General features: G+C 52.1%; 9 protein-coding genes across 9 annotated transcripts; 5 read left to right on the top strand and 4 right to left on the bottom strand.

Annotated features, from left to right (window-relative positions):
* The first annotated feature begins 69 nt into the window (after positions 1 to 69).
* BDW74DRAFT_149423 (putative transcription factor (Snd1/p100)) lies at positions 70 to 3,164 on the top strand. Its single transcript, XM_073723898.1, has 2 exons — positions 70 to 353; positions 544 to 3,164. Exons 1-2 carry the CDS (start codon positions 216 to 218, stop codon positions 3,049 to 3,051), a joined length of 2,646 nt encoding a protein of 881 aa, XP_073586283.1. The 5' UTR covers positions 70 to 215; the 3' UTR covers positions 3,052 to 3,164.
* A 163-nt stretch (positions 3,165 to 3,327) lies between these two features.
* Positions 3,328 to 5,513, top strand: BDW74DRAFT_149421 (SEC14 family lipid-binding protein). Its single transcript, XM_073723897.1, has 4 exons — positions 3,328 to 3,888; positions 3,957 to 4,098; positions 4,162 to 4,542; positions 4,591 to 5,513. Exons 1-4 carry the CDS (start codon positions 3,632 to 3,634, stop codon positions 5,107 to 5,109), a joined length of 1,299 nt encoding a protein of 432 aa, XP_073586282.1. The 5' UTR covers positions 3,328 to 3,631; the 3' UTR covers positions 5,110 to 5,513.
* A 262-nt stretch (positions 5,514 to 5,775) lies between these two features.
* BDW74DRAFT_149420 (CORVET complex membrane-binding subunit VPS8) lies at positions 5,776 to 10,930 on the top strand. Its single transcript, XM_073723896.1, has 3 exons — positions 5,776 to 6,316; positions 6,375 to 6,819; positions 6,885 to 10,930. Exons 1-3 carry the CDS (start codon positions 5,972 to 5,974, stop codon positions 10,844 to 10,846), a joined length of 4,752 nt encoding a protein of 1,583 aa, XP_073586281.1. The 5' UTR covers positions 5,776 to 5,971; the 3' UTR covers positions 10,847 to 10,930.
* An 850-nt stretch (positions 10,931 to 11,780) lies between these two features.
* BDW74DRAFT_125872 (glycoside hydrolase family 16 protein) lies at positions 11,781 to 13,341 on the top strand. Its single transcript, XM_073722167.1, has 2 exons — positions 11,781 to 12,455; positions 12,524 to 13,341. Exons 1-2 carry the CDS (start codon positions 12,106 to 12,108, stop codon positions 13,200 to 13,202), a joined length of 1,029 nt encoding a protein of 342 aa, XP_073586280.1. The 5' UTR covers positions 11,781 to 12,105; the 3' UTR covers positions 13,203 to 13,341.
* Positions 13,342 to 14,221: 880 nt separating this feature from the next.
* BDW74DRAFT_176307 (uncharacterized protein) lies at positions 14,222 to 15,072 on the bottom strand (the record flags this gene model as incomplete). The annotated part of the gene is made up of 3 exons (XM_073728566.1): positions 14,222 to 14,359; positions 14,538 to 14,950; positions 15,018 to 15,072. 3 exons carry the CDS (start codon positions 15,070 to 15,072, stop codon positions 14,222 to 14,224), a joined length of 606 nt encoding a protein of 201 aa, XP_073586279.1.
* Positions 15,073 to 15,738: 666 nt separating this feature from the next.
* Positions 15,739 to 16,263, bottom strand: BDW74DRAFT_176306 (uncharacterized protein; the record flags this gene model as incomplete). The annotated part of the gene is made up of 1 exon (XM_073728565.1): positions 15,739 to 16,263. One exon carries the CDS (start codon positions 16,261 to 16,263, stop codon positions 15,739 to 15,741), a length of 525 nt encoding a protein of 174 aa, XP_073586278.1.
* A 462-nt stretch (positions 16,264 to 16,725) lies between these two features.
* BDW74DRAFT_149417 (putative capsular associated protein) lies at positions 16,726 to 20,421 on the bottom strand. The gene is made up of 7 exons (XM_073723895.1): positions 20,146 to 20,421; positions 20,037 to 20,095; positions 19,655 to 19,965; positions 19,186 to 19,590; positions 18,985 to 19,128; positions 18,504 to 18,934; positions 16,726 to 18,453 (listed from the first exon to the last, which is right to left on the bottom strand). The coding sequence occupies exons 1-7, from the start codon at positions 20,202 to 20,204 to the stop codon at positions 16,878 to 16,880; spliced, it is 2,985 nt and encodes a 994-aa protein (XP_073586277.1). The 5' UTR covers positions 20,205 to 20,421; the 3' UTR covers positions 16,726 to 16,877.
* A 668-nt stretch (positions 20,422 to 21,089) lies between these two features.
* BDW74DRAFT_149416 (ribosome biosynthesis protein KRE33) lies at positions 21,090 to 24,596 on the top strand. The gene is made up of 2 exons (XM_073723894.1): positions 21,090 to 24,121; positions 24,210 to 24,596. Exons 1-2 carry the CDS (start codon positions 21,126 to 21,128, stop codon positions 24,415 to 24,417), a joined length of 3,204 nt encoding a protein of 1,067 aa, XP_073586276.1. The 5' UTR covers positions 21,090 to 21,125; the 3' UTR covers positions 24,418 to 24,596.
* BDW74DRAFT_149415 (putative disulfide isomerase) lies at positions 24,565 to 26,279 on the bottom strand. Its single transcript, XM_073723893.1, has 3 exons — positions 25,967 to 26,279; positions 25,904 to 25,911; positions 24,565 to 25,842 (listed from the first exon to the last, which is right to left on the bottom strand). The coding sequence occupies exons 1-3, from the start codon at positions 26,114 to 26,116 to the stop codon at positions 24,645 to 24,647; spliced, it is 1,356 nt and encodes a 451-aa protein (XP_073586275.1). The 5' UTR covers positions 26,117 to 26,279; the 3' UTR covers positions 24,565 to 24,644.
* Between the last annotated feature and the right edge of the window lie 32 nt (positions 26,280 to 26,311).

Here is a 26,311-nt window from a genome sequence, read left to right as displayed (position 1 = left end):
CTCTCCCCACACTCACAAAAGCCCGAGCCAGGAGTCCGCCACAGCTCCTGCAGTTTGAACCACGTTTCCGCTCGCCTTCTCCAACCACTATTTCAACACCATCTTGCCTTTGCACTAAACCTTCTTTCTCTCCCAATTTATCTCTACAATCTTAACTATATTTCTTCACTGGAAAAGTCTCTCTTTGGTTATTTGCTTTGGCTCCCCTTTCCAGCATGCCTCTGGAAGCTCGTGTGAAGACAGTGTTGTCTGGCGACACTGTTGTCTTGTCAAATATTAACAACCCTGAACAAGAACGTGTCTTGAGTCTTGCATACGTATCGTCGCCGAGACTGCGCCGAGATGGAGATGAGGTGAGATATCTATCCTAACCCCAATTCCTTTCTGCCCCCCATGCATTTGGCATTGATGGCCGAGCCGACTTTTTGGCATTGACAACACAACACCTTTCTTTGTTTTCGCTTGTCTCTGCTACTCCATTCAATCCTCGCTGTAGTCAAACCTCCTGCATTGGAAGTTTTACTAACCCTTTTGTCCTAACAGCCTTACGCCTTCCAATCCCGTGAATTCCTCCGCGAGCTCCTTGTCGGCAAGATAGTCCAGTTCCAGACTCTGTACACCGTCCCGACCTCGCAACGCGAGTATGGAAAGATCAAGCTTCCGAAGTTTGAAGTCATGCTCCCAGAAATTGTTGTCCAAGAAGGATGGAGCCGCGTCCGAGAGGAGGCCGGCAAGCGAAGCGATGACTCCGAAGAAACCATTGCGATGCTCGAACGACTCCGCGCACTCGAAGACCACGCTAGAACCGAAGGAAAAGGTGTCTGGGGAACTGAAAATGGCCGCATTGAAACCCGCTACGATCTCGACGATGCGAAGGCGCTGGTGGACCAGTGGAAGGATAAACATCTCGAGGGTATCATCGAGCGAGTCCTGACCGGAGACCGTCTGGTTCTGAGATTGCTCATTGACCCGGCGCAGCACCTGCAGGTCATCGCTGTGGTTGGTGGTGTTCGAGCGCCTGCAACCAAGCGGGTAGGTGCCGATGGCAAGGAGCAGCCCGGCGAGCCCTACGGCGAGGAGGCCCACCATTTTGTCGAGGACAGAATGCTGCAACGCAAAGTTCAAGTGACTCTGCTGGGCGTTACCCCTCAGGGTCAACTCATCGCCACTGTCCTCCATCCCAATGGAAACATAGCCAGGTTCCTTCTCGAAGCCGGTCTCGCCCGATGCCACGACCACCATTCTGCTCTCCTTGGTGCTGAAATGGCAAACTTCCGCCGTTCGGAGAAGCTCGCCAAGGATGCCCGGATCGGTCTGTTCGCTAACCTTGTCGCCCCCAAGGGTCCTGCTGGCGGGGCCGCTGAGGACTACCTTGTTGGTCGTGTGCAAAGCGCTGACACCATTTTCGTCCGGAACAAGGCTGGCCAGGAGAAGAAGCTTAGCTTGAGCAGCATCCGTCAGCCCAAGCCATCCGACCCCAGCCAAGCGCCATTCGCCGCCGATGCCAAGGAGTTTCTGCGCAAGCGCATCATTGGAAAGCATGTCAAGATCACCATTGACGGCAAGAAGCCTGCGAATGAGGGCTACGAAGAGCGGGAAGTTGCCACGGTTGTTCATGGAAACACAAACATTGCTCTTGCTTTGGTGCAGGCTGGATACGCATCGGTCATCCGTCACCGTCAGGACGACAGCGACCGATCGCCTGTTTACGATGATCTGATGATCGCCGAGGCCGAAGCTCAAAAGGATGGAAAGGGAATGTGGAACCCTAAGCCCCCAAAGACCAAGCAATACCAGGACTACTCCGAGAGTGTCCAAAAGGCCAAGATGGAGGTTTCCATCCTCCAGCGTCAAAAGCGCGTTCCTGCCATCGTTGACTTTGTCAAGTCTGGATCCCGGTTCACCGTTCTGGTTCCTCGCGAAAACGCCAAGCTAACCCTTGTTCTTTCTGGTATTCGTGCTCCTCGATCTGCACGTAACCCTGGTGAGGCTTCCGAGCCATTCGGTAACGAAGCCCATGAGTTCGCGAACAGGCGATGCATGCAGCGTGATGTTGAGATTGATGTTGAGACCATCGACAAGGTCGGCGGTTTCATCGGTACCCTTTACGTCAACAAGGAGAACTTTACCAAGACTCTTCTCGAGGAAGGTCTGGCGACTGTCCACGCTTACTCCGCAGAGCAGTCCGGTCACGCTATGGAGTACTTTGCTGCTGAACAACGGGCAAAGGAAGCTCGTAAGGGACTCTGGCACGACTGGGACCCTAGTAAGGAGGTTAAAGAGGAGGAGGAAGCAACCAGCGGCAGTGCCGCTGAGACCGAGGTTGCCACCCGCAACAAGGAATACCGCGATGTCATGGTCACCCATGTGGATCCCTCCACTGGCCGTCTGAAGCTCCAGAAAATTGGAGAGAGCACCTCCGCACGCCTGACAAAGCTCATGGACGAATTCCGATCATTCCATATCAACAGGTCAAATGACACTCTTCCTGGTCCTCCCAAGGCCGGCGACTTTGTTGCCGCCAAATTCACTGAAGACGGTGGATGGTACCGCGCCAGAATCCGCCGCAACGACCGTGAGAGGCAACAAGCGGAAGTCCTTTACATCGACTACGGTAACTCTGAAGTTCTGCCCTGGTCCGCTCTTCGACCCCTTGGCACACAGTTCTCCACCCAGGAGCTCCGCCCCCAGGCTGTCGAAGCTGTTCTCTCATTCATCCAATTCCCCGTCAACCTCTCCCACTACATGGAAGAGGCCGTTTCCTTCATTGAGGATCAGACTCTTAACCGCGCACTTGTCGCCAATGTTGACCACGAAGCGCCCGAGGGAACACTACACATTACTTTGCTCGAGCCCGATGTAGCAGAGACCCTCGACCAGAGCATCAACGCGGACATCGTTCACGAGGGTCTGGCTACCGTTTCTCGCAAGCTGAAGAGCTGGGAGCGCGCTGCTGGTGACACACTGTCCAATCTTCGGGCCCTGGAGGATGACGCGAGACAATCGCGTCGTGGTATGCACGAGTATGGTGATGTTGGTGAGGAAGATTAGGCGATGTTTGATCTGGAAACATGGTTTGATGTTGTCCCTTTTGTTCCTGTACAAATACTTTTTATTCCCATTATGTAGGTTGATCGACGTACAAAACTTAACTGTCTTGAGACTTTCAAATCCTGTAAGCAACATAGAAGCTTCCTAATGGAACACTGTTGAGTCACGCAGCGTAGATGGCATAATTATTTCATGAAACTATTGAGCTGACTCAGCAAGGGTCTTGGGGAGTTTATGTAGATTCCTACATCGGGGCTTGATCGATTTGCCGAACTCCTTCCATCCGCTGGGCATTTCGATCTTCTCGTTTCAAGGTTGACTTTTTCGCCCCTCACGTCGCTCGTTTGCCTCTCCAACGCTCACTGCTATAATCGACAAGTCTCTGACGATACGTGTCGCGATTCAGCCCGTTTGCTGATCTCGAGACCTCCGGGGCCTCCGAAATAAACTATAGCTCAGCTGTGCTTACGCCGGACCAACCACGGCCCAACGCCGCTCCCTCTCAACTTTTTTCTTCTTGCAACCGTCGCCCTTGCCTTTCCGCTCCAGATCCTTCTAGCTTCCGTGTAATAACGACATCATGCCGCTCTGGAGAACCAAGTCAAACCACAGCCAAGCGGAGAGCGATCCCGCCACCACCGCTGCCGATCCCAAGAACGATCCCGTTGCATCGGCATCTCAGGCTGCGAGCGATGCCTGGCTCGCGGGCCATCTGAACCACCTTACCGAGGAGCAGGAGGGGAAGTTGACGGAGTTCAAGGCTTTTTGTGAGAAGGAGGGGTATTATAAGCCTGGGAGTGAGGGGGAGAAGCCGAGCCATGATGACGCGACGATGCTGTATGCTTGCCTCAGAATCTCTCGTCCTGCATTTCTCGGATGGATCATGGCTAACGCGATGTCCCTAGGCGATTTCTGCGCGCGCGCAAATTTGACGTGAGTGGTGCTTGGGGCCAGTTTAAGGATACAGAAGACTGGCGCAAGGAAAATGCCATTGAGGCGCTGTACGAAAACATCGATGTTGATTCCTACGAGGCAGCTCGAAGGATGGTGAGTTGGCTGATCTAGTTTATCTTTTTGGGCTTGAACCTGGCCTTAACCTTATGGATATAGTATCCGCAATGGACTGGTCGTCGAGACCGCCGCGGTATTCCGGTTTACGTGTTTGAGATCAAGCACCTGAACAGCAAGAACATGGCCACATACAATGCTACTATGACCGATCCGGAGGCGACGGCGGAAACTCACAAGTCCTCGGCTGTTCCTCAACGTCTTCTGCGCCTGTTCGCGCTATACGAGAACCTCCTCAACTTCGTCATGCCGCTTTGCTCAAAACTCTCCCGCCCTAACCCGGAGACTCCCATTGTGTCGTCGACGAACATTGTGGATGTTAGCGGTGTTGGATTGAAGCAGTTTTGGAACCTTAAGGGACACATGCAGGACGCCAGTGTCCTTGCAACGGCCCACTACCCTGAGACCTTGGACCGCATTTTTGTGAGTCTCCGTTGTCGGACTTCATATCTGAGGTGCTAACTGTAGTAGATCATTGGTGCTCCCGCCTTCTTCCCGACTGTTTGGGGCTGGATCAAGCGTTGGTTCGATCCTGTCACCACTTCCAAAATCTTTATCCTCTCCGCCTCAGAAGTCCTTCCTACCCTCAGCTCCTTCATGGAGGTCTCCAGCATCCCTAAGCAATATGGCGGTGAGCTCGAATGGCAATGGGGGGACATGCCCTACCTTGACGAGCCCGCTCGCGAGATTATTGGCGCTCTCGAAACCGCGCCCGCGGAAAGCCAAACCAAGCCAGGTTTCATCAAAGGCCCGGTGCTCTTCAAGAGCGATAGAATCGAGATTCTCGGCAAAGAGAACGGAAAGAGCAGAGAGACCACGATCCCGGTGCCCGAGTCTAAGCTTGTGCAGGCGAACGGCACCTCGGCCCAGCCTGAAAAGAAAGAACTAGAACAGCAGCTACCTGCTGAGGAAGTGCAGCCAATCTCGGAGAAAGTGGCCGAGAATGATGCCGCCACGACCACTCCAGTTCCTGCCCAGCCCGCTGCTTGATGGAATATCTAGCACCCCCTTATACATGACTATACACCATACCTTCTGGCATTGCACTCAATTGTTCCACGTTGGCTTATTTTTGACATAGCTTGCATATATACATACCCTACCAATATCTTGTTGTTTTGTTCTGGACCGCCTATTTGCTTGGCTGGGTGTCGGTTTCCCTTATAGACTTTACGTCTTGTTCTAATTGGCGCTTCTATCCTTGTTCTACATTTCCATTAAGGTAATCGAATGGAAACGACATCATGGCGTTGCAGGAAGTGTGCTGAGTAGCTTTCGCAATCTTAGCACTGGTAGTGTATGTCTACCAGGCGCCTTCAAGGTATTCAGATAAGCACTTTAAACAATCATTTCTAGAGGGTGCTTCTCATTAATACAAACAATCTGTAATCGTGTCTTACTTCGAATTACTGAATGATTTTGTAGTTAGCAGACCAACAGGAATGCTTAAGAGTGAGCCGTGGTTCCGCCCTCTCCTGGCGGACAAACCACGGAAAGCTCCCCGGCGGCCGCACAGCCTCCCAGGCTCCAACTCCCTCCGCCCTCACCGTGACGATCCCCAATCACTCCGCGGGCTCGTGCTCCTTTCTCGATTGGATGCGATCATTGCTCTCGGGCGTCGGGGCACCTTTTTCATCCGTCGTTAGTACCTTCTTCCACCGCTAGACATCGCCTTCCAGGCGACTTCACCCACCAACCTCTCGGCCTTGAACCCCGTCCGTCCGCACTCTGCCGTACCGTACCTTTCGAGCTCCGAACGCAGGAAACGCAGTACGCATCCGCCGCCCGCGCATCCCATCTTCCGCCTTGCTTCGCGCGCATGTGAAGAAATGAACATTCGAACACATCGCTGATGAGCTCCACGATTGAGGGCCGCGATGACTGGGCCCGAGAGGACGACCTCAACCTGGGTCAGGACCACGACCAGGACGAGGACGAACTGCAGCAGCTTCCGGTCGCGGCAACCAACGGCACTGACGTTATGGAGAACGAGATACCGTCGGAGGAATTGAAGAATGGATCAATTGCTTATGTGGAGGAGGATATACCCAATCTCGCTGCGCAGAATCATGTTCCGGGGATAGAAGCCGACTCGCCGTCACCGCTACAGTCGCCGCGTCCTGCGCAGATAGGCTTGGGCTCGTCCGATGGTGTTGACGATATCGCTTCCAATCCGGATGATACGCCGTCTTTGCGGGTGGGTTGTGACAGGTTTTCCTCGTTTGGCATTTGCTAACTGTATTGTTTGACTTAAGGGATCAATCCAGTCGTCGCCGAGTAACAGTGCGCTGGCACTTCGAGGCTCTTCTCCTCTCCCTAGTCCCAGCCCCAGTCCGGCGCATCGTCCCTTTGACCTCCGATTCCAGTCAAGGTTGTCTGTTTCGTCACTCAACAGCCTCCGGCCGTCGTCGCCGTTTCTTAGCCAAGTCCGCTCGCGAAAGTCGTCGCTCACAAGCCGGTTGTCTCCGGCTACCGTTGATTCCGACCAGGATGGACACCAGGACCCTTGGGACGTTGTGCGCTGGACGAAGTTGAGAAAAATAACCGGCCAAGCATTCTCCGAAGTTGGCAAGCGTAATTTTGGCTCTCCTACGTGTATGGTCGTCTCTACGTCTATCGTCGTTGGTACTTCAAGAGGCATTATCTTGGTGTTTGATTATCAGCAAAACTTGAGGGCTGTCATTGGGCATGGAACGAAAGGTATAGCAGCTCTTTGATTTGGCCGGGTGTTATGGGACAGAGTACTGACTTGATTGTCTCCTCAGCTGTAGAATGCGGCGCAATCCAATCTCTAGCGTTTTCGGCCGATCATTCGACTGTTGCTGCGGGTCATGTATCAGGGGATATATTTACCTGGGAGATATCAAGGCCGGCGCGGCCTTTCCTTGCCATCCAGCCAATACCTGCAAATCAAGTTGAGACCCGGACTTCTGATGGCCATATTTCCGGGACACCGGTAATACACCTAGGATTTATAGGCACTAGACGCACAGCGCTTGTCTCTGCGGACAAGCGGGGAATGGCCTTCTCTCATTTAGCGACGCGCGGTATGGGCGCTATGGGCCGTACGGTGAAGACAACACGAATATTAGGTCGCTACCCACAACCGTCGCAGGAAAATACCAAGCCACGAAAGCCGAGTTCTGTACTCGCCTTCTCGCCTCTTCCCCTTGGTAATGTCGAACAGGCAACGGATTCTCTTGGTCTGGTGGCCTTGCTTACTCCGTATTTGCTGGTTATCGTCTCTACAACGCCAGTAGCACAGACTCAGCATAAATCACCGCGCCCGAAAGAGGTTGCTGCGCATGGCGCAATGACTGGCGCTCTTGCCTGGTTTCCCGCAATTCGACTAAAGGGGAAGGAATCGCAAACATCCAAGACGAAACTCGTGTATTGTTGGTCAAACGTACTGACGGTAATGGATGTCTTGGAGGTGGAAGCTGATGATTCATCGTCAAAAGACCGCCCTCCCAGCTTGGAGTTCCGGCCCCGATGTAGATGGCGAGCGGATGAAGCTATTGTGGCCGTACAATGGTTGAGCCGATCAGTGCTTGCGGTCCTTACGATTACGCAGCAGCTGCTCATCCTGGAGGACCATACGATGCGCGTAACTAATGCCGTTGATTTATTGAACAGGCATATCTATCATGTGGATCTGTTCTCAGCTCAGCTTCATTCACTCATTGAGCAGTTTAATGAAGAGGATACATCCATGCATGGAGTTGTGGCCGATGCCTTTTATATGAGTTTCCGATCCTACAAGGGACGATTGTTCATGCTTGGCTATAATGAGTTGTTGATTGGGAGTCTGTCAAACTGGGCAGACCGGCTGCTCGCTATTATGGAAGCTGGTGATTTTATCGGAGCTATCCGTCAAGCAACTGCCTATTACAGTGGGAACTCGGAGAAGCTGACTGTCGGCCTCCCTGACGAAGACTCTCTCAGACAGCCCATTGTGCGAGAGAAACTCCTTGAGATGATCTCTGCTTCCCTCAAATACGCTTTTGGCCGGAACGAGGAAGCCCCTAATGACCGACTTGAGCGCCAACAGATGCAGGAGCTAGCTGAGGTCTCTATCTCGGCCTGTGTGTGTATGGCTGACGAGGACTTCCTCTGGGATGAGGTCTTTACCTGGTACGAAGAGCATGGGTTTGAAGGGGTCTTCCTTGATGCGCTGGAACCATCTATTGTTGAAGGGACGGTCTTGTCTTTACCCCCGACTGCCGTCAAGGCTCTAATCAACCATTTCGTGGTCACTCATACTGCCAGCCAACTGGAAGAGATCATCTGTCTGCTTGACACTAGTACGATGGATATCGACCAGGTAACCACATTGTGCAAGCAGCACAACCTTTATGACGCCTTTATATACGTATGGAATCGATGCTTAGGGGATTACGTTGGACCGTTGGAGGAACTGATTAAACTGATCCCTTCTCAACAAGCTTTGACCAACGGCAATGCTGTCCACGAGCTGCAGAACTACACGAACGCGATGAAAATTTTCCCATACCTCTCCTTTGTTCTGACATCGCGTTCATATCCGACAGGAAGCGACATGGACGATGCCGACGCCTTGCGAGCAAAGGCGGCTTTGTACGATTATTTGTTCTCTGGGACTCGCGGACCCTCATCCCCACTTGAAATGCTACTGAAATTCGACACGTCTAGCTTCATGAGCATGCTGAATGAAGCATTTGAGGACAGCTTCCTCAATGAGCAGGATCCAGATGAGGCACCTCACCAAGGGGTTTCTGTCAATCGACAATATCTGATTACCATTCTCCTACAAACCATGACGTCGGCCTCTTTTGACAACTCTGACTCTATCTACCTGGACATGTTCATCGCTCGAAATCTTCCTAAATATCCACAGTATATTCTGCTGGCTGGCAGTACCCTTCATCAAGTCCTTGAGCGGTTATGTCGCTACCCTACTGAATATATGGCGGAAGACTGCGAGTTGAGTGCCGAGTACCTGTTGTCTATCTACCACCCGCCAGATGTTCAGCAGATGATCCCGCTCTTTCGGGAGGCACATTTCTACAGGATTCTCAAATCCACTTATCGGGCTGAGAAGCAATTTCCGGAACTGATACTCACATACCTGGAAGATCCGAGTGAGCGAGAACGGATATTTACTTGTCTTCAGGACTGCCTACGCCCTGGGTCTAATTTGGGGAAGAAGCAAAGACAGGCTGTGGTTGGTGTGATTGCAACCCGCTCTCATGACATTGCGGCTATAGACGTTCGCATGGCGGCGCAGACGATGCGTGATTATGCGCCAGAGACGCATGGGACGTTCATCAAGGCGCTACAGGCCGACAGTTATGGACAGTATCAATACCTAAGTGTCATTGTCGAGCAGAGGATGCAGCCTACGATCGATAATCATCAGTCTCGTCCTAATGACAATTGGATGATTGAGCGTTATATCCAGCTACTTTGTAGGCATGATCCTACCCAGGTGGCCAACTTCGTGGATACACTCCGAGAAGGCGACATTAGACTCGACGAACTACTCCCGTCAATGGAGGAAAGTGGAGTGGTGGATGCTGCTGTGATCCTCCTGGCCAGACAAGGGCAAGTGAGGACCGCAATGGACCGTCTAATTGCGCATCTTAAGACGCTGGAGTCAGGTTTGGTGGGTATTCTACAGAGTGTGCAGGAGGCGCCCGATTCGGCCACCACCACCGAAGCGATTGAAGACCTTATGGAATCCCTCAACAAGTACGCGAAGGTCGGGACGTGGCTTTGTCAAGGCCAGAGCAAGACGGCCAAGAATTCGCGTATCGAGCGTAATGGTGGGGGCAAGAACGCCTTACAGCAACCTCTCTCTTTCGACGAGGAGCTATGGCTCGACCTGCTCGAGGGAATCGTGCGCATTGTAAGTAGCGTGTTTGCACAAATTCAAGGCGGGCTTGCGAACCAGGTAGAGACGGCAGAGTCGGAGCCTGCCCCTTCATTCGGCACGAACGCTTCTCAGCTGGTGTCGTCCTTTCGCTCCCTGGTGCAACAGGTCTTCACTATCCTCCTTTCGAGCACGGTCCGAACTAGCGGTTCAAGTCCGGCGAAGGGCGAACGTAACGATGTTGCATTTTTCCGTATCCTTCGTGCCTTCCTAACCAGGGCAGCGAGCTGGTCTCCATCACTTTTTGAACTGCGAGCCGTCCTTGCGTCGGTGTTTTCCGCCTACACTTACGAAAAGTCCCTGTTATCTCTGGCCAACGGGATGCTGGACCGCGATCTGTTCGTGCATGTCGATGAGGTGACGCGCCTACGGCAGAGGGGATGGCGGCCCCGTGGCCAAATCTGCGAAATCTGCCGGCAGCGCATCTGGGGCCCTGGAGTCGGCCCCCAACATTGGCATGCATGGGAACGACGCCAATGCGATCTAAAACAGCACCGCCTCGCTCGACAGCTGGAAGAACGGGTCGACCCTGCGACTGCCAGAGGGAAAGGCAAAGCTGCAGTATCCCCGACTGATGCGTCTTTTCACGACCATGACAGGCACATGGACGGGGACACGAGTGAAGAAGCGGCAATCAAACATCATGAGGAGGAGGCTGACGTGACCCAAGGGCCGGTTGTGGTGTTCTCATGTCGACACCTCTACCATCGCCAGTGTTTAGTGGATATCGGGCAGTCACGGCCGACGCGGCAGCGGCAGCATGACGGGGAGTGGGAGAAGTTGGTCTGTCCTGTTTGTCCTGTACATAGCGAATGAGCATAAGCGATCTGCGGTTTTATGTTACATTATTATAGTTTATATAGGCGTTATTTGATGTCGGTGTGACCGAGAGGCTTTTCTCACGTTGATCACGGAAACCAAGGCTCTCATCTCCGAGCCCTACCCCGAAGCGCCAAGATACGAAGGTGTCTATTGCAGACCATCTGATGAGTTGAACAGATTATCGTTTGGCTGAATAGACTACGACTAGAAACACCGGCGTCGGGAGAGAGCAGAGGAAAGGGAATAGTCACGACCGGCGAGGGCGATCAGCAGACCCAATCAGGCACTGCGGCCGCCTCCCGTCGTGATCGCGTTAAAGCTTGACTTCTTCCTGCAACTCCTTCTCATCTCCTGCATCGCCAATCATCGCTGAATCGTTTTCTTTTCCCAGTCACACTGCGCGGCTTGCGCATGCTCGAATCACCTGCTTTTCCCCACGTTACATGTCGACCCGTGCCGGAGTCGAGGACACCCCTGCAGCATGATTCCTTCAGGAATCTCGAGTCAGTCTCGTCGTCGGAAGGAACTACGGGGATGAAGAAGCGCTAATGTGATGCCCGTGAGTGCGACGCGCTTTGTACTGCGCCTTGACCTGAAACGTGCCTTCCTCCGTACTGACGACCCAGTTCAGGCAGCTTAGACTCGATCCTGGGGGCGCCTTGTCCCGTCTTCCTTTGTCAAGAACAAGACATCCTATTGGAAGCAGCCGTATACCTTCATATCGGTACCTGAATCTGTGCTTATCACATCCTCTGCGCCGGGAGCGCTTCCATCGAAGAAAAATAGCCCTCTGCTGCTAGGTTTAGGTCTCTGTTCCCGTCTTGTCGGCCCCTTGACATGCTTGCAATCTGGCCCTCGACCAACCCGACGTCTACTTTCACATTCCTCGCAAATTCGCTCAGTATGCCAGCGATTAACGTTTTTCTGGGGCCGGCTGGGGTCTAGTCCCAAGACCGGGTCCGGTGCATGCAGTTTATGGCCGATGATACCTCTATAGTTTTGTCTATGCCGCTTTCCTCTCAAAGCGACCCAACGGGGGCGATGAGGAGGGTGTGCGTTGTCGTATATATTCTCGGGAGAAATCCGTTTCGAACACGGTCTTTTCTGTGAGCAGTTTTGAAGAGCAAGGCTTGTTCTGTCACTCCTTTTACTTTACTCCACGTTCCTTTCTAAGGTTGCGTTGCTCTGCTACTTTCTATTAGCTTGGGCTCTACTTCCAAGTGTATATACCCTTCCTTTTATTATCTTTGAAGATGCACCTTGCGTCTATACTACTCCCAATCGCGGGCCTAGCAGCTGAGCTTGCTAGTGCTGCCTATGTCCTGCAGGACGACTACGCCCCAGACGTGTTCTTCGACAAGTTTAGTTTCTTTACGGCTGCTGATCCGACCAACGGCCATGTCCAGTACGTTGATCGAGGTACTGCGCAGGGAGCAGGCCTGATCTCCACTGGGTCTTCCGTCTACATGGGCGTCGACCACACCAACGTCCAGCCCTCCGGCCGCCAAAGCGTGCGTCTGTCGAGTACGAAGAGCTACCACCACGGTCTCTTCATTATAGACCTCGCTCACATGCCTACGGGATGTGGTACCTGGCCAGCCTTGTACGTCCCCGCTCATCGTCAACCCAACCTTCCCTAATAACAATGAACAATATACTAACAAAGTACAGCTGGATCCTAGGCCCCAACTGGCCCAACGGCGGCGAAATCGACGTGATCGAGAACGTTAACGTCGAAACCACAAACCATATGACCCTACACACTAGCGACGGCTGCACGATCAACAACTCCGGCTTCACGGGAACTCTACTCACCTCAAACTGCTTCGTCAATGCTGCCGGCCAATCCAACAACGCCGGCTGCGGCATCCAGTCACAAGACACAAGGTCCTACGGCGCCGGTTTCAACTCTGCCTCCGGCGGCGTCTACGCCACAGAATGGACTTCTGACCATATCTCGATCTGGTTCTTCCCGCGCTCGTCAATCCCCTCTGATATCTCGGCCGGAAATCCCAACCCGAGCTCGTGGGGAACCCCTGCTGCTCGATTCGCAGGAAGTTGTGATATCGAGAGCCACTTTACGGATATGCAGATCATCTTCGATATCACGTTCTGCGGCGACTGGGCGGGTAATGTCTGGGGGAGCTCGACTTGCTCTTCCTTGGGCAGCTGCACGGACTACGTCTCGAATAACCCGGGGGCATTCTCGGAGGCTTATTGGGATATTAACTCGCTGAAGGTCTATCAGGATTCGGCGAATGCGAAGCGCGATGAGAGCCGTGACCGGACCGCAAATGGATTTCCAAGGAAGTCCATGAGGGCACGGAGGGAGCCTAGTCTGTCCATTTGATGTGGGATTTCTTCTTGTATATACTTTCTATAGACTCGGTCCGCTTGAGGTTGTGCGCGGCTAGATCGATACATATATGTCTTATGGCTTGCAGTTACTTAGAGATTGTATATATTCTGACGTTGGTAGACGATTACGAGCTCTTGTTTATTTTTACAGCCGAACAATTTACGCAGTAACATTTAGAATCAAAGTCAAAGACTCTATGTAGTAGTCTTCAAAGCTTTCCGGACCGGCTTACAACGTAGACTTGCTTGGAGGCATTGAATGCTTTTCATGCACCCTGAGCCACCTAGGGCTACGGCGGGGACTCAGCACCCGCTCAAGCCTTGGCAGACTGCTGAGATGGCATACGCAGTATAGCCGCCACTGTGTGTATAAGGAAGTCTATCCGAGGAAATAAAATGGGTGCATCTTATTGATTCTTATCATTCATGTTCCAAGTTTGACGGGTGGAAGGAACTTCCGGTCAGTTCTCCCTTTCCTTCCAAGTCCACAAAGCAAAGCCCAGGACCAAGACGTGCCTTCCTCATTTTCGAGGACTGTTTATCATTTCTGAAACAGTGTTAAGAAAAGATTAATGTGTTCACAGGAATAATAAAGCTCTTCTGAATAACTGAATTCTGCTCGATCCCCCCACAAGACAAGTATCTGAGACTTATGAGCCTTGGGCTACATTACGCACTCCCATTGGCCGGCGAAGCATACTACGCTATAAGTCCCAAAGCCTGAGTCTTAGTAGGGCTTACTGGAAGCAAGGCGGAGAAATCGTCAAATACGCAGAAAGAAGTTGAACAATGACAAGTTTTGATTTGATTTTAGTGTGGCTATCCTGATACAAGGTGCATAGACATCCTTGCAGATTCAAAGAACTCAAGAGGTGATCTCACAATTGTTGAACAGGAAATTAGCGCACATAACAAATAAAAGACATTAGAAAAGACGAGACATAATAGTTGAAATGTCATCAAAAGACATGCACAGAGGCTGTCAGATAACAAACAGATGTGTCAAGAGGTCTAGCAGTGGTTGCCGTCCTCCTCAACAATGACGTCCCAGGTATCAGGGTGGTGAAGGTTGCCATGAACCAACCTTTCATCCATACCACGATATCCAGCACATTCACGTACAAGCACACTAGCGCCCTGGGCGATGTTCTCGTAACTAGGTTAGCAGCGCTCACCCTTTCCCTAGATAGGTAGACATGTCAGTTTATATGTTGGGATGGATAACAAGTTGAAGGTTTGGATTTAATTACCCAGTTGCACCAAGTAATGGCCGCCTTGTAGGAGCAGCTAACACGAGAACATTCTGTCTGAGGCGCGCAAGGCTGACCCTTGACCTTGTGGATATAGTTGATGCCTTCCTTGATACGCCTAGTCCGGGCGGCGCCAGAGGGTCCCATGCATTTAACAGTATGCTTTTCATCGGAAAGACATCGTGGTCGGGTTCGGTGGTATCCTCTTCGTCATCATCCTCGTCATCTTCATCATCCTCATAATCATCCTCTTCGTCAAGATCAAAAGGGACATCAGTGTTGTTCCAATCCGCGTCGTAATTGGGGTTCAACTTCAGGAGCTGGGCGTAAACAGACTGGACGGTTCCGTTGAGAACGATGATAGGGGTGCCGGGCTTGACCTGCACCTTCCAGTAGGCATTGGACACGGGCACGCCGGAAGGCTTAGTGGTCTGAACATCCAAAGAGGTGACATCCAGAGAGGTAACATCCAGAGAAGTAGTGGCGGGGCCTAAAGGAGAAGTTATTTTAGCATCGGCATGGCGAGATGGAGGATTAGTTTGAGAGAACACATACACCCAATGCCAGAATGGCAAAGAGACCCAAGATAAGAGTGACAATATTCCAGCGCATGGTGTACACCAGGCCAAAACTTGGATCAAGATTGAAACCGAGAGCTTGAGAGACGAAGGACTTGAAAGGTAGTAAGCTTGAAGGATGAGAGGCTTGTGGCTGGTGGGTTGATTAGGAAGTTTTTTTGGCAGGTGGGATGCGATTTATATAACCTATTCCGAGGAGTTCTGTAGCCCAGCAGTCTCGCTAAGCTCTAGTGTGCTTCGTTCTTTTGGTGTGAATGGCATTGTGAATTCTGGACCAGGGCCAGGGATAAGCCTGGTAAAGTGAGATGATGCTGCACTTCGGAGCCAATAGGCGTTGAACAATCAGGGGTATGCCCCCACGGGTCGTGAAGCTGTCACTCTTTCTCCTCAGGTGTGAATGAATAGCCCTGGCCAGAACATGTTTACCAGCAGCAGGACCTTCCAGAATAAACTCGCTGTCTTTCATCACGCCATTGGATAAATAGCCCTAGCCAGACCATGTCTGTCACCAGCGGAAGGACATTCCCTGACACACAGATCACGTAGACACAGTCGTCAGGGCTGAGCCTCAAGGAAGTGAATGAAAAGTTCTGGCAAGCCCTGTCTCTGAGAGGCATGAGCCCTGTGCTGAATTTCGGAAAGACACTTCTTGCTGGTCGCCAGGTACTGCTCACGGAAAGCAGCCCAGAGCTCCGAGTGCTCATCCGGCCTTGGACAGAAGGGGTCGTTTTTTCAGAAAGGCTGCCACTGCCTGTCTGACACCATGCTCATCTATGGGCATATCCCTAACGAGGTCAAAGTCCAGCACCCACATCTGGTGCGCCTCAAGAGCGTTAGCCCATATATGCCCCCCCGTCTTCTTATCCTTGCCTGGGCCATCATTTGGCGCCGCAAGAACAAACTCGACATCGTTGCCATCCACTTCCCCAACCCAGTGCATCACCGCAAGAGCCTCCGCCATTGCCCGAGCATAACCGCAAATGTCCTCCTCCGGAATAGCCAGCTCCTCCATTTGATCGATGTGTAGCGGATAATTCCTCAAGGAAAAGGCCCTGAATCTAGATGGGCGTGAGACACGGCGGCGGCCTAGATATGGACGGATCAGGCAGTCCCTGTTGGTATCGCTAGCTAGGATCTCATTGGCTAATTCCAGAGGACAGAAATTCTCAGTGAGAAGCTGTCGGATTCTCTCCTTGACGGCGGGTATCCGTTGCGCGTGGATCATATTGCATGGCTTATAGCCCTCTGGGAAGCGGCTAAGGTTGCTGCACCATCAGTCATCTTTCGGGGTGATAAAAGTCGTGATGAATTGGGACTTGGACAATGGTTTCTCTCATACAATCGAATAAATGTTGATGCCTGTTGCTGTCGTTCTTTAGGAACCGGTCAGGGCCTCCGTCTTCGCGTTTGTAGGCGGACCCTCGCTCTGCTGCTGCCCATACTGTTCCGCAGAAGCCCGCTCCGATGCGGCGGAATTGTGAGTTGGTTCCATCCATTATAGGTATTCTGGTTGATAGAATGGAATAGTTGGTTGCTGACAAGTTATCATCTTCAGTAGATATCGAGGAGGAAATGAGAAAGGAAGAGGAAGGCGTGTTCTAACTTTTGTGCCGAACCGGAAATCAGCCCCGACCCGGGATTTCTCCCCACGAGATTCGAAAGATAAATTTCAGGGACCTAGAAGACTGAATTTGGCATGCATTATCGCTAAAAAGGCTGTCAAGATCAACAAGTCTAAATACATGGTATGCCAAAGGTGGTAGTATATCACTAGGCAAAGAAGACGAAGTATGTATGAATCAATTATACAAGAGCGAAGAGGAAAGGTCATTACTCTTATCAGACCAGGAGTTCGGACGGGAGTTTGAAGCCCAACGTGTCCCGTCGATCATCAGTCAACCGGCCCCATTCTAAAAGAAGGCGGAAGAAGTAGATCTCCATGTCGTCTTTTCGCAAAGCTGTCTCTGCCCATTTGCGGCCTTCTTCGGCAATCCATCGGCCTTGGATATCATGTCGCTTCATCTCGACTTTACGCCCATCGATTGTGGCATCGACGCCAGCAAAGTAAGCGAGAGTACTCCATAATCCGTGTAGGCGGACATCGATGGGGGCGTAATGTAGCCACGGCGTGACACGCGAGTCGAACCATTGTCTGAATAAGCCGGTCTTGAAGGGGAGACTACGGCTCTGCAGGAAAGGGAGAAAGCGGCCGCTGAAGCCGGCGCCGTCCGAGTCAAAGAGATAGCGATACTGCCAATGATCCTGGAAATCGACCCGGCCGCCAGTGCCGAGTTCATCCTTCTGGTCAGTGCAGTCGTCGTTCCGGCAGCGGACAATGGGGTCCGTAACGCTGATGGAAGCGTTCAGGCCGAGGACTTGCGTAGGCGCCATACCCTCGAAGATCTGATATGAATGCGATTTTGGTTCCTCAGTAGGCAATAGAATTGAGACGTGGTTATATGTGTTGTTATTGACCAAGTGTGCAAGGCGCTGCCGCGGCATTCCTTTCCATCTACCTTCGCGACTTACGCCTTCCGTCGTGCTACCAATCCAGAAGAGGGTGTTTTCTTTTTCTGTGTACCTAGGATCAGGATGCTCAGCAGAAGGTCCATATTTGATCTTATCGACGTAGTTCCAGGGGCTGGGGAATAGAATGTCGCTAAAGACGGATGTCGAACTCTGGCTGAAGACAGGTAATAGTTCCTGAGTGATTCGAAATGTTGCAGGTGATAGAAAGAGGCCATGCATATGGGCGAGATCAGGTTGGTGGCAGACATCGGACGTGATCCCCCAGTCCGTTGGAAACTGGCCCATTGAATGCGGGCGGATGCATCCAATGCAGAGATCTTGTCTGTCCCAGACGCGCTGTGTTCGGGCTCTTGATCCAGGTGGACAAGCAGGGGCAACAAAAGCGTCCCATATTTTCTGGAACGAATGGTCGATAAACATGGTCTCCGGTGTTTGGTCGGCTGGTTCAATGGGTGCCCAGGTTGCATCACGATTCGCCGTCCATTCGCCCGAAATGTCATCATCAGGTGGTGGCTGTTGCGCTTTTGCCCTGTTTTGAAGCTCCGCAATCTTTTCCCAAGGAGCTATGACACGGGGCTCATCGTCCAGATTGAAAGCTAAGTCCATATCCGGAAGATGCTCGGAGAACTTCTCGATCATTTTGCCTGCGCTCTGAACCATCCAAGCATGCGTCGGTTTGATGCCTTCTTGCACCCTAACCGTACCATTCCGAATACTCAGTGCGCCAATGTCATTCAGCGGGTTCGTGGCTAGCTTCTGGGTCATAGTGCGAATTTCATGGGGTGCTAAAGCGCGAAACGGAAGAAGGTTCGTGTATATGCCGTCGAACTCGTCAATTGTAACCGAAGACCTGCTTATGGCATAGTCGTGCCATTTATCAAATCCCCTATACCATAGTTAGTAGGGAGCTTCACATGATGTATAGAAGGAACTGACGGTGGGGGATTCTGATTGTATCTCGAACGATATTGCTGAACAGCTTCGGCCAAAGTACTACTTTGTTTGGCCGCTTTCAGCCACATGTCATGACTCTTTGCGGCTTCGTGTATTAGCAGTTCGATCGGATGCGTATGCCCTAGACTTGACTGGCTTAGTACCCAAAATAAACCAGTCCCAAACATTATGATGAAAGTAAGTCGTAAAACGAAATTGAAGCGATGTAGGAATTGAGGCTCATCTTCGGAAGCTGTCCGTGATAGCAGTAACATTAGTCCTCCCAGGCAAGAGCAGAAGAGTGCGGTAAAGGCATGGGATGCAGAGACCATGGGAAATGGTTCTTGGCCATCGAACAGTGTCGAAACCAAGTCGAAGTAGTTTGCGACGAAGCCGGCCAAGACACAAAGCCCGACTAGACCATAGAAAGGAAACTGTCTGTATCAGCTCTGATTGCCACCACATAACACCCGCCAAAACCTACCAACTGGGATGCCGAAACAATCACAATAGAAACCAATACAGCCTGGCCCCAGGCACTCCTCAGATAATGCGAAGTGACAAAGGTACCAGCTTCAGCAGTAGCTGTCAAGTAAATGACCCAACCTGTTAAAAATAAAACCACCCCCTGCAAGAAGGCGACCGTTAGGCTTGATATGCCGATGATAAGCTCGAGCCTACTCACTAAGAGGCAATATCCCCAGGAATACAGTGTCTGTTTCTTCTTCCCTTCCCGACGGACTCCTTCGCCAGAAAGTTCGGCTGCGCTAGTTAGAAGCAGACAGTCAATAAGTAGACAAAGAATCCTATAACTTTGCAGCCTCAAGTGTTTCCCCGATACTATGGGACAGATATAGGTTGATTGCCGAGCATCCTGGAATGTTGTGACTAGCACGCCGCTTACTGCTAGAAATGCTGCAGGTACGATATATCGGATGCGACTTTGCAAAACGAAGAAGCGAAGGCGGTTGACTATTGCGACCGGTACGCGAAATAGGTTGTTCGCCGGCTCGTCTGGTCGAATCCAGCTTTCTGCAGTTCGCTGGATGCGCCAGAAGTCATAGAGTGCGGCAAATAATGGAAGTAGGTACTGAAAAGAAAGAAGTATGGTTATCATCTCTGCGAACAATGCCTTATTCCATAGAGCAGCTTACAGTGTATCCACTAGGTGCGCACTCGATATTATCAGTGATATAGCGAAAGAGAGCTATCCGCGCACAGGCGATTCCAGAGAAGGCACCTATTTTTAACCACCATCTCAAAGTACGTCGATCCTTTGCAGCGTCCTCAATGCCAATAGCCGATAATGCTGCCGCGCTGGGCTGCTCAATTTCGTTAAGTGGTATAGCAGAGTATTTATCAGGCGGAAGAGATACACTCGGTATCTGATGGACGAATCTACTCAAAACCAGGAGAGAAATCGCCGAGAGAAAACAGGTGAGGACAGCAGTGTGGAGAGGATGGTCTATTAGAGGAGAAACGTCAATGTTAGTTCTGAACCTTGACCTGGCCCCCTCGCCGTAGATCATAGCTTACCAAAAGCAAATGTGGTGTTATATGAGGTAGTAATCAACGTGCAGCTCAATAGAAAAGCCCTGCGAAATTTAGATCATGAGACAATGCGGGGAAGCTCGTGTATACCAACCCTAGTAAAGCGCGAAGGCCGTTTTCCGCAGATAGACGAATCATACTGGCGCAGCTCATGAAAGGGCAGAGCCCATTATTGGGATACTAACTGCCAATGGTCGACTGAAGCTCCCATTTACGACGGCTCGCGCAAGGGTGTAGGTAGGTGATATTTGACGGACAGGTGAGGGGATATGGAGCCTAGATTCGGGGAGTCGACAAGGGTCCGATAACAGTGGAGACTGCACGAAGTTGACGGGGGTGACATGAATTGGTTGGACAGCATCAGGAATCGAGAATATCAAGCCGGAAAGGGGCGTCTATAATTAAGGAAAGAAAAGATTCTTTTGAAGGACCTGAGCAAAAGGTGATTGCGTCAACTACATGGGAGGACCATGGACGATGGATCCAGACCCGCGCTTGACAGTGGGATCACCGGCTAGGGAGCGGTAGCCTGCCCACTAACGGCTCCCCAAGCAGCTTGGGTTGGCCCCGATAAGCAACCAGGCACTCTCAAGTGGGGTCATGCTATCTAAACAGCAAGACCGGGAAAATCTTCATTGCAACATAGCAAGGAAATAATGGGGCTGCCTCAGATTGATGACGACTACTGTGCAACTTTCAGGGAGTTCAACATCCTCGCAGCAAGCTTACGGTACATATGCAATGTATGCTACATACTTCGAAGCCTTTATTGGGAATTCATGCATAAAGTCTCACAGGCAGGACGCTAGAGCGCCATCATCAGACCACATATCATGCCAGCCAAGCCTTCATATTCTCCGAGCAAGTCCATCCAGCCATGAAGCCCTGGAGTACTGCGGAGGACAAGACCGCTGTTTTCACGTGATACACGGAGCATGAGCGGGTTGCGATTAGGCGGTGATACAGGCGGTAAATACTTTTTGGCAGAATAAAACACCGCCAACTTTTTTTCGGCGCAGAGACTTTCCATCCGGTATCTTTCAAGCTTGGGAGGTCCATTGATCGCTTGGAAAAATGCCTCGGAAAGCGATCGACTCGCGCATCCCGGCGCTCATTCAGAATGGCATCCAGGAGAAGAAGCGCAACTTCTTCGTCATCGTGGGTGACCGTGCGAAAGATATCATCGTCAACCTCTACCACATCAGATCGCAATTCGACGTGAAACAGAACAAGTCCGTTCTATGGGCGTACAAGAAGGATCTCCTAGGCTTTACAAGTCACCGAAAAAAACGGGAGGCAAAGATCAAGAGGGAGGTGAAACGAGGCATCCGCGAAGCGAACGATGAGGACCCTTTCGAGCTGTTCGTCACACTCAACCAGATCCGCTATGTGTACTACAAGGAAACAGAGAAGATTTTGGGAAATACCTACGGCATGTGTATTCTCCAGGATTTCGAGGCTATTACCCCGAACCTTCTAGCTCGGACTATCGAGACCGTCGAAGGTGGTGGTACAGTGATCATGCTCCTGAAGAGCATGAACAGTTTAAAACAGCTCTACACACTATCGATGGACATCCACTCGAGATACAGGACCGAGGCACATGATGACGTGGTTGCACGATTCAACGAGCGATTCATCCTATCCCTTGGTAGCTGCGACTCCTGCTTGGTCATCGACGACGAGATGAACGTCCTCCCCATCTCTGGCGGAAAGAACGTGAAACCACTCCCACCACCTGAGGAAACCGATGGAAACAACTCGGGGCCGAAGAAGGAACTGGAGAAGATCAAGGATGACTTGGCCGAGTCCCAGCCCGTTGGATCCTTGGTCAATCTGGCCCGAACCGTCGACCAGGCCAAGGCATTGCTCACCTTCGTCGACGCGATTGCCGAAAAAACGCTCCGAAGCACTGTTACGCTAACTGCTGCCAGAGGTCGCGGAAAGTCCGCGGCTCTGGGTGTCGCTATCGCGGCAGCGATTGCCTACGGCTACAGCAACGTCTTCATCACTTCACCGAGCCCTGAAAACTTGAAGACTCTGTTTGAGTTCATTTTCAAAGGTTTCGACGCTCTCGGTTATGCCGACCACGCAGACTACACGATCCTCCAGTCCACCAACCCTGATTTCAACAAGGCTATCGTACGCGTCAACATCCATCGCCAACATCGCCAAACTATTCAGTACATTCAACCTCAGGACGCCCACGTGCTAGGGCAGGCAGAGCTCTTGGTCATTGATGAAGCTGCGGCCATTCCGTTACCGCTGGTCCGAAAGCTGATGGGTCCTTACCTGGTCTTCATGGCTTCTACAATCAACGGTTATGAGGGAACTGGCAGATCTCTCTCGCTGAAGCTGATTCAACAGCTCCGTGAACAGTCAAGAGGTGGCGCCAAGATTGCCGGAGACGACACTGATGTTGCTTCACGAGCAACTGGAAAGGTTGAAAAGAATGCGGATAAGGGACTGGGTGGACGATCCTTGCGCGAGATTACTCTCTCCGAACCCATCAGATACGCCCCTGGTGACTCCGTAGAAAAGTGGTTGAACAAAGTTTTGTGCCTGGACGCGACACTACCAAAGTCGAAGATGAACACACAAGGCTGCCCGCATCCCTCTCAGTGCCAGCTGCTCCAAGTCAACCGAGACACCCTGTTCTCCTTCCACCCTGTCTCTGAGAAGTTCCTCCAGCAGATGATGGCTCTCTACGTTGCCAGTCACTACAAGAACACTCCCAATGATCTCCAGTTGATGAGTGACGCCCCCGCACATCAGCTGTATGTGCTCGTTCCACCAATCGACGAAGATGCCGCGAAATTGCCAGAGCCTCTTTGCGTCATTCAAGTCGCCCTGGAAGGTCGCATTAGCCGACAGAGCGTCCTCAACAGCCTGAGTCGTGGTCAACGCGCTGGCGGTGATCTAATCCCTTGGCTTGTCAGCCAGCAATTCCAGGATGAAGACTTCGCCGGTCTTTCTGGAGCTCGAGTCGTCCGCATTGCCACCAACCCCGAGTACCTCAGCATGGGATACGGATCCCGTGCTTTGGAGCTCTTGGTGGATTTCTTCGAAGGCAAATTCACCGACCTGTCAGAGAACGCAATGAACACCCAAGAAGAGATGGTCCGAGTCACCGATGAAGAGCTCGCAAACTCCAACCTCCTCGATGATAACATTCAAGTCCGCGACATTCGATCCATGCCGCCGCTGTTCGGCAAGCTGTCAGAGCGTCGGCCAGACGAGCTGGACTACCTCGGTGTCAGTTACGGTCTCACACCGTCTCTTCACAAATTCTGGAAGCGCGCTTCCTTCCACCCAGTATACCTCCGCCAAACACCCAACGACCTCACCGGCGAACACTCCTGCGTCATGCTCCGAACACTTGCCACCGGCGCCAACGACGCCAGCTGGCTCGGTGCCTTCTCGCGCGATTTCCACCGCCGCTTCATCTCCCTCCTCTCCTACCAATTCCGCGCCTTCGCCTCCGTCGTCTCCCTAAGCATCGGCGAGTCCGCAACCGCAGGCGCCAAACTCGACCCATCCCTCGCCGCGCCGCTCCTCAAGAAATCCGACCTCGACGCAGCCTTCTCCCCCTTCGATCTCAAACGCCTCGACAGCTACGCAAACAACCTCCTCGACTACCACGTCATCCTAGATATGGTCCCCACCATCGCGACATGGTACTTCTCCGGCCATCTCGCCGGCAAAGTCAGCCTCTCCGGCGTGCAGCAGTCCATCCTCCTGGCCATCGGTCTGCAGCGCAAGTCCCTCGACGACGTCGAGAAGGAACTGAGCCTCCCCTCGTCCCAGCTGCTCGCCATGTTCCTGAAGATCGTCCGCAAGGTTTCCACACACTTCCGCTCTCTCGAGGAGACAGCCGTCGCGGATACCCTCCCCGCAGACCAGGTTCCCACGACCTCAGCAGCAGTCGAGGCCCATGACGAGGTCGTCGACGAGCGCTTCAAGCCCCTCGAGACCAGCATCGACGATGAGCTCCGCGAAGGCGGCGAGGAAATCAACGCCGAGATGCGCGAGAAGCAGCGCGCGCTGATTGACGCGTTGCCCCTCGATAAGTGAGCCCCTCCTTCCCTTTTACCACTCTGCAAAATGCAGAAAGAAAAGCCCCTGGCGAGCGAACAATAACTGATTTACAGCCTTCAGATACGAGATAAGTAATGGTGATGCCGGCTGGGAAGACGCAGAGAAGCAGATCCGTGCTGGCGGTGCCGCAACTGTCAGCGTCAAATCCTCGAAGCAGAGTAAGCGCAAGAAGGGCGAGACTGCGCGTGACATCTACGAGCAGGAGGTCGAGTCCAAGCGACAGAAGATCATTCAGAAAGGGACCGAGGGAAAGAAGAAGAAGAGGTAGTGGTTCAGTACCTACCTGTTACTAGTTACCTCGGGTTTATTGTGAATCTTTTCTTGGAATGCATGACGGTGTTCTGTTCGTTTAATATCTTTGTATATAGGTTAATTGGGTATATCCAAAAGTTGAAATAGAAGCTACGTAGCAACGTTGACGAAGAACAAATTTTGATTTCAGCTAAGCTACATTACGTTGCGGAGATACTCATCACTTGTAACTGGCTGCACAATTTACAGTTCATCGTGGTCAGCTTGCTTTGTAGGCTCGTCGACCTTAACCACAATGCCCTCTGGCAGCTTGTTTCGAGCGCCTTCGCCTAGACGAATAGCATCAATCCATGCTTCTACGCGAACTGGGTCAAAGTCCGCATTATCCGAGGGGTCGTAATGTCTCCACCAACCCCTTCGTGCGTTCATGGCAACAACCTCGACGGACTGCGCGTCCTCAGGCAACCCGAGTCCAGCCCTAAGAGCCTTGGTCGCGGTGTTGGATGCAGGAATGCCGTACAGCGGGAAAAGTTTGGCTTGCTTTCGAGTGTGTTTATGTGCAACCTCCGCTAGACTTTCGAGTGCCTCTTTGGCGGAACCGGTGGGCTCCGCTTCAGACTCTGGCAGAAGGGCGAGAACGCAAGTACCAGACTTTGGCGCGAGACAGGCGGTTTCCAGGGTCTCGGGTGTTTCGAGGATGTCAATAGCGGGAGCGAGAGCGGGAGCTTGGGCTGAAGCAGAAGGCTTGGCCTCCGCAGTAGAGTCCTCGGAGTCCGAAGGTTCGTCTGATTTGGGCTTCTTTTCGGATGTGCTCGACTTCTTGCTTTTTGCTTTTTCGGTGGCCGGAGTGGGATCGGCGTTTGGAGACGCCACTTGACTCAGGAACTCAACCATCGGGCCCTTTTTGAGTTCGCCGTCAAACAGAATATGTTCTTTTCCGTTTCCGGGAAGCAACACCAAGCTAGGGAACTCCGTAACACCAAACTTCTCCACGGCGTTTGATTCCTTGTTGCGAATTTGCGCAATCTTGATGCTAGCCAGAAAGTCGATGGCAAGGGCGCGAATTAGGGAGCTCGTAGTGCCCTTCTCGGTGAACAAGATGGCCTTCGGTCCTTCTTCATCCTCAGAAAGCCATTCGTCCAGGTTCTTGTCCGTCAATCTCTTCACATGGTTCGGAATTCTCTCCGCCACCGCATCAACAATTCCTTTCGCGGTCCGAGGGCCTTGGTAGTCCTCGACTCTAGGTTTTCCGGGTTTCTTGGATGGAGTCACAATCTTCAGCGTCGGAAAGCCCTGGACTCCCATCTGGCCGCAAAACGGTTTGTTCGCATCGTCGTCGCAATTAATGGCAGCAACCTTGGCCAGTCCGTTCAGGTTCTTCGCTGCTTTCTCGTAGGCAGGTTTCAGATTTTGGCAATGGCCACACCAAGGCGCATAGAATCTATAAAGGTCAAATTGTTTAGGTAGGGCTCGTAGCGCGTATGCGAGGTTCGCGGACTTACTCGACAATCTAGTCCCGGTGTTAGCTGGATGCGAGCAATTTGGGACTGAGGAATATCACTTACGGAGGTGTAGTTTGAGTTCGCAATCAACTGGTTGTAGCTCTTCTGATCGACCTGGAGAACGGGGGATTTCTTAGTATAGAGCCCGTCGGCATTGACTGGCAGAGCGGCCAGAAGCGACGCGACAAGGAGAAGCGCAGAGCGCGGCAGCATGGTGGCGTTAGTGCGCAATTACTTCTTTGGTGGGTGTAGGATTTGGAGCGAGAGACCAGTGCTCATAAATCAGACATGTCAGCGAGGACAGGAGCTGTATTTATATGCGAAACGCTGCAGGATGAAGTTGGTGAAAGGTGTCCTGACACTCGAGGGTCTTGGCATCATTCACCTCCGGCTGCCGTTTCCGCCCCC

Source organism: Aspergillus multicolor, assembly GCF_047715735.1.
Source record: "Aspergillus multicolor strain CBS 133.54 unplaced genomic scaffold BDW74scaffold_6, whole genome shotgun sequence".
Classification (NCBI taxonomy): Eukaryota; Fungi; Ascomycota; class Eurotiomycetes; order Eurotiales; family Aspergillaceae; genus Aspergillus; species Aspergillus multicolor.
Note: the sequence above shows the minus strand (reverse complement) of the source record. Positions and strands in the feature narration are given on the sequence as shown.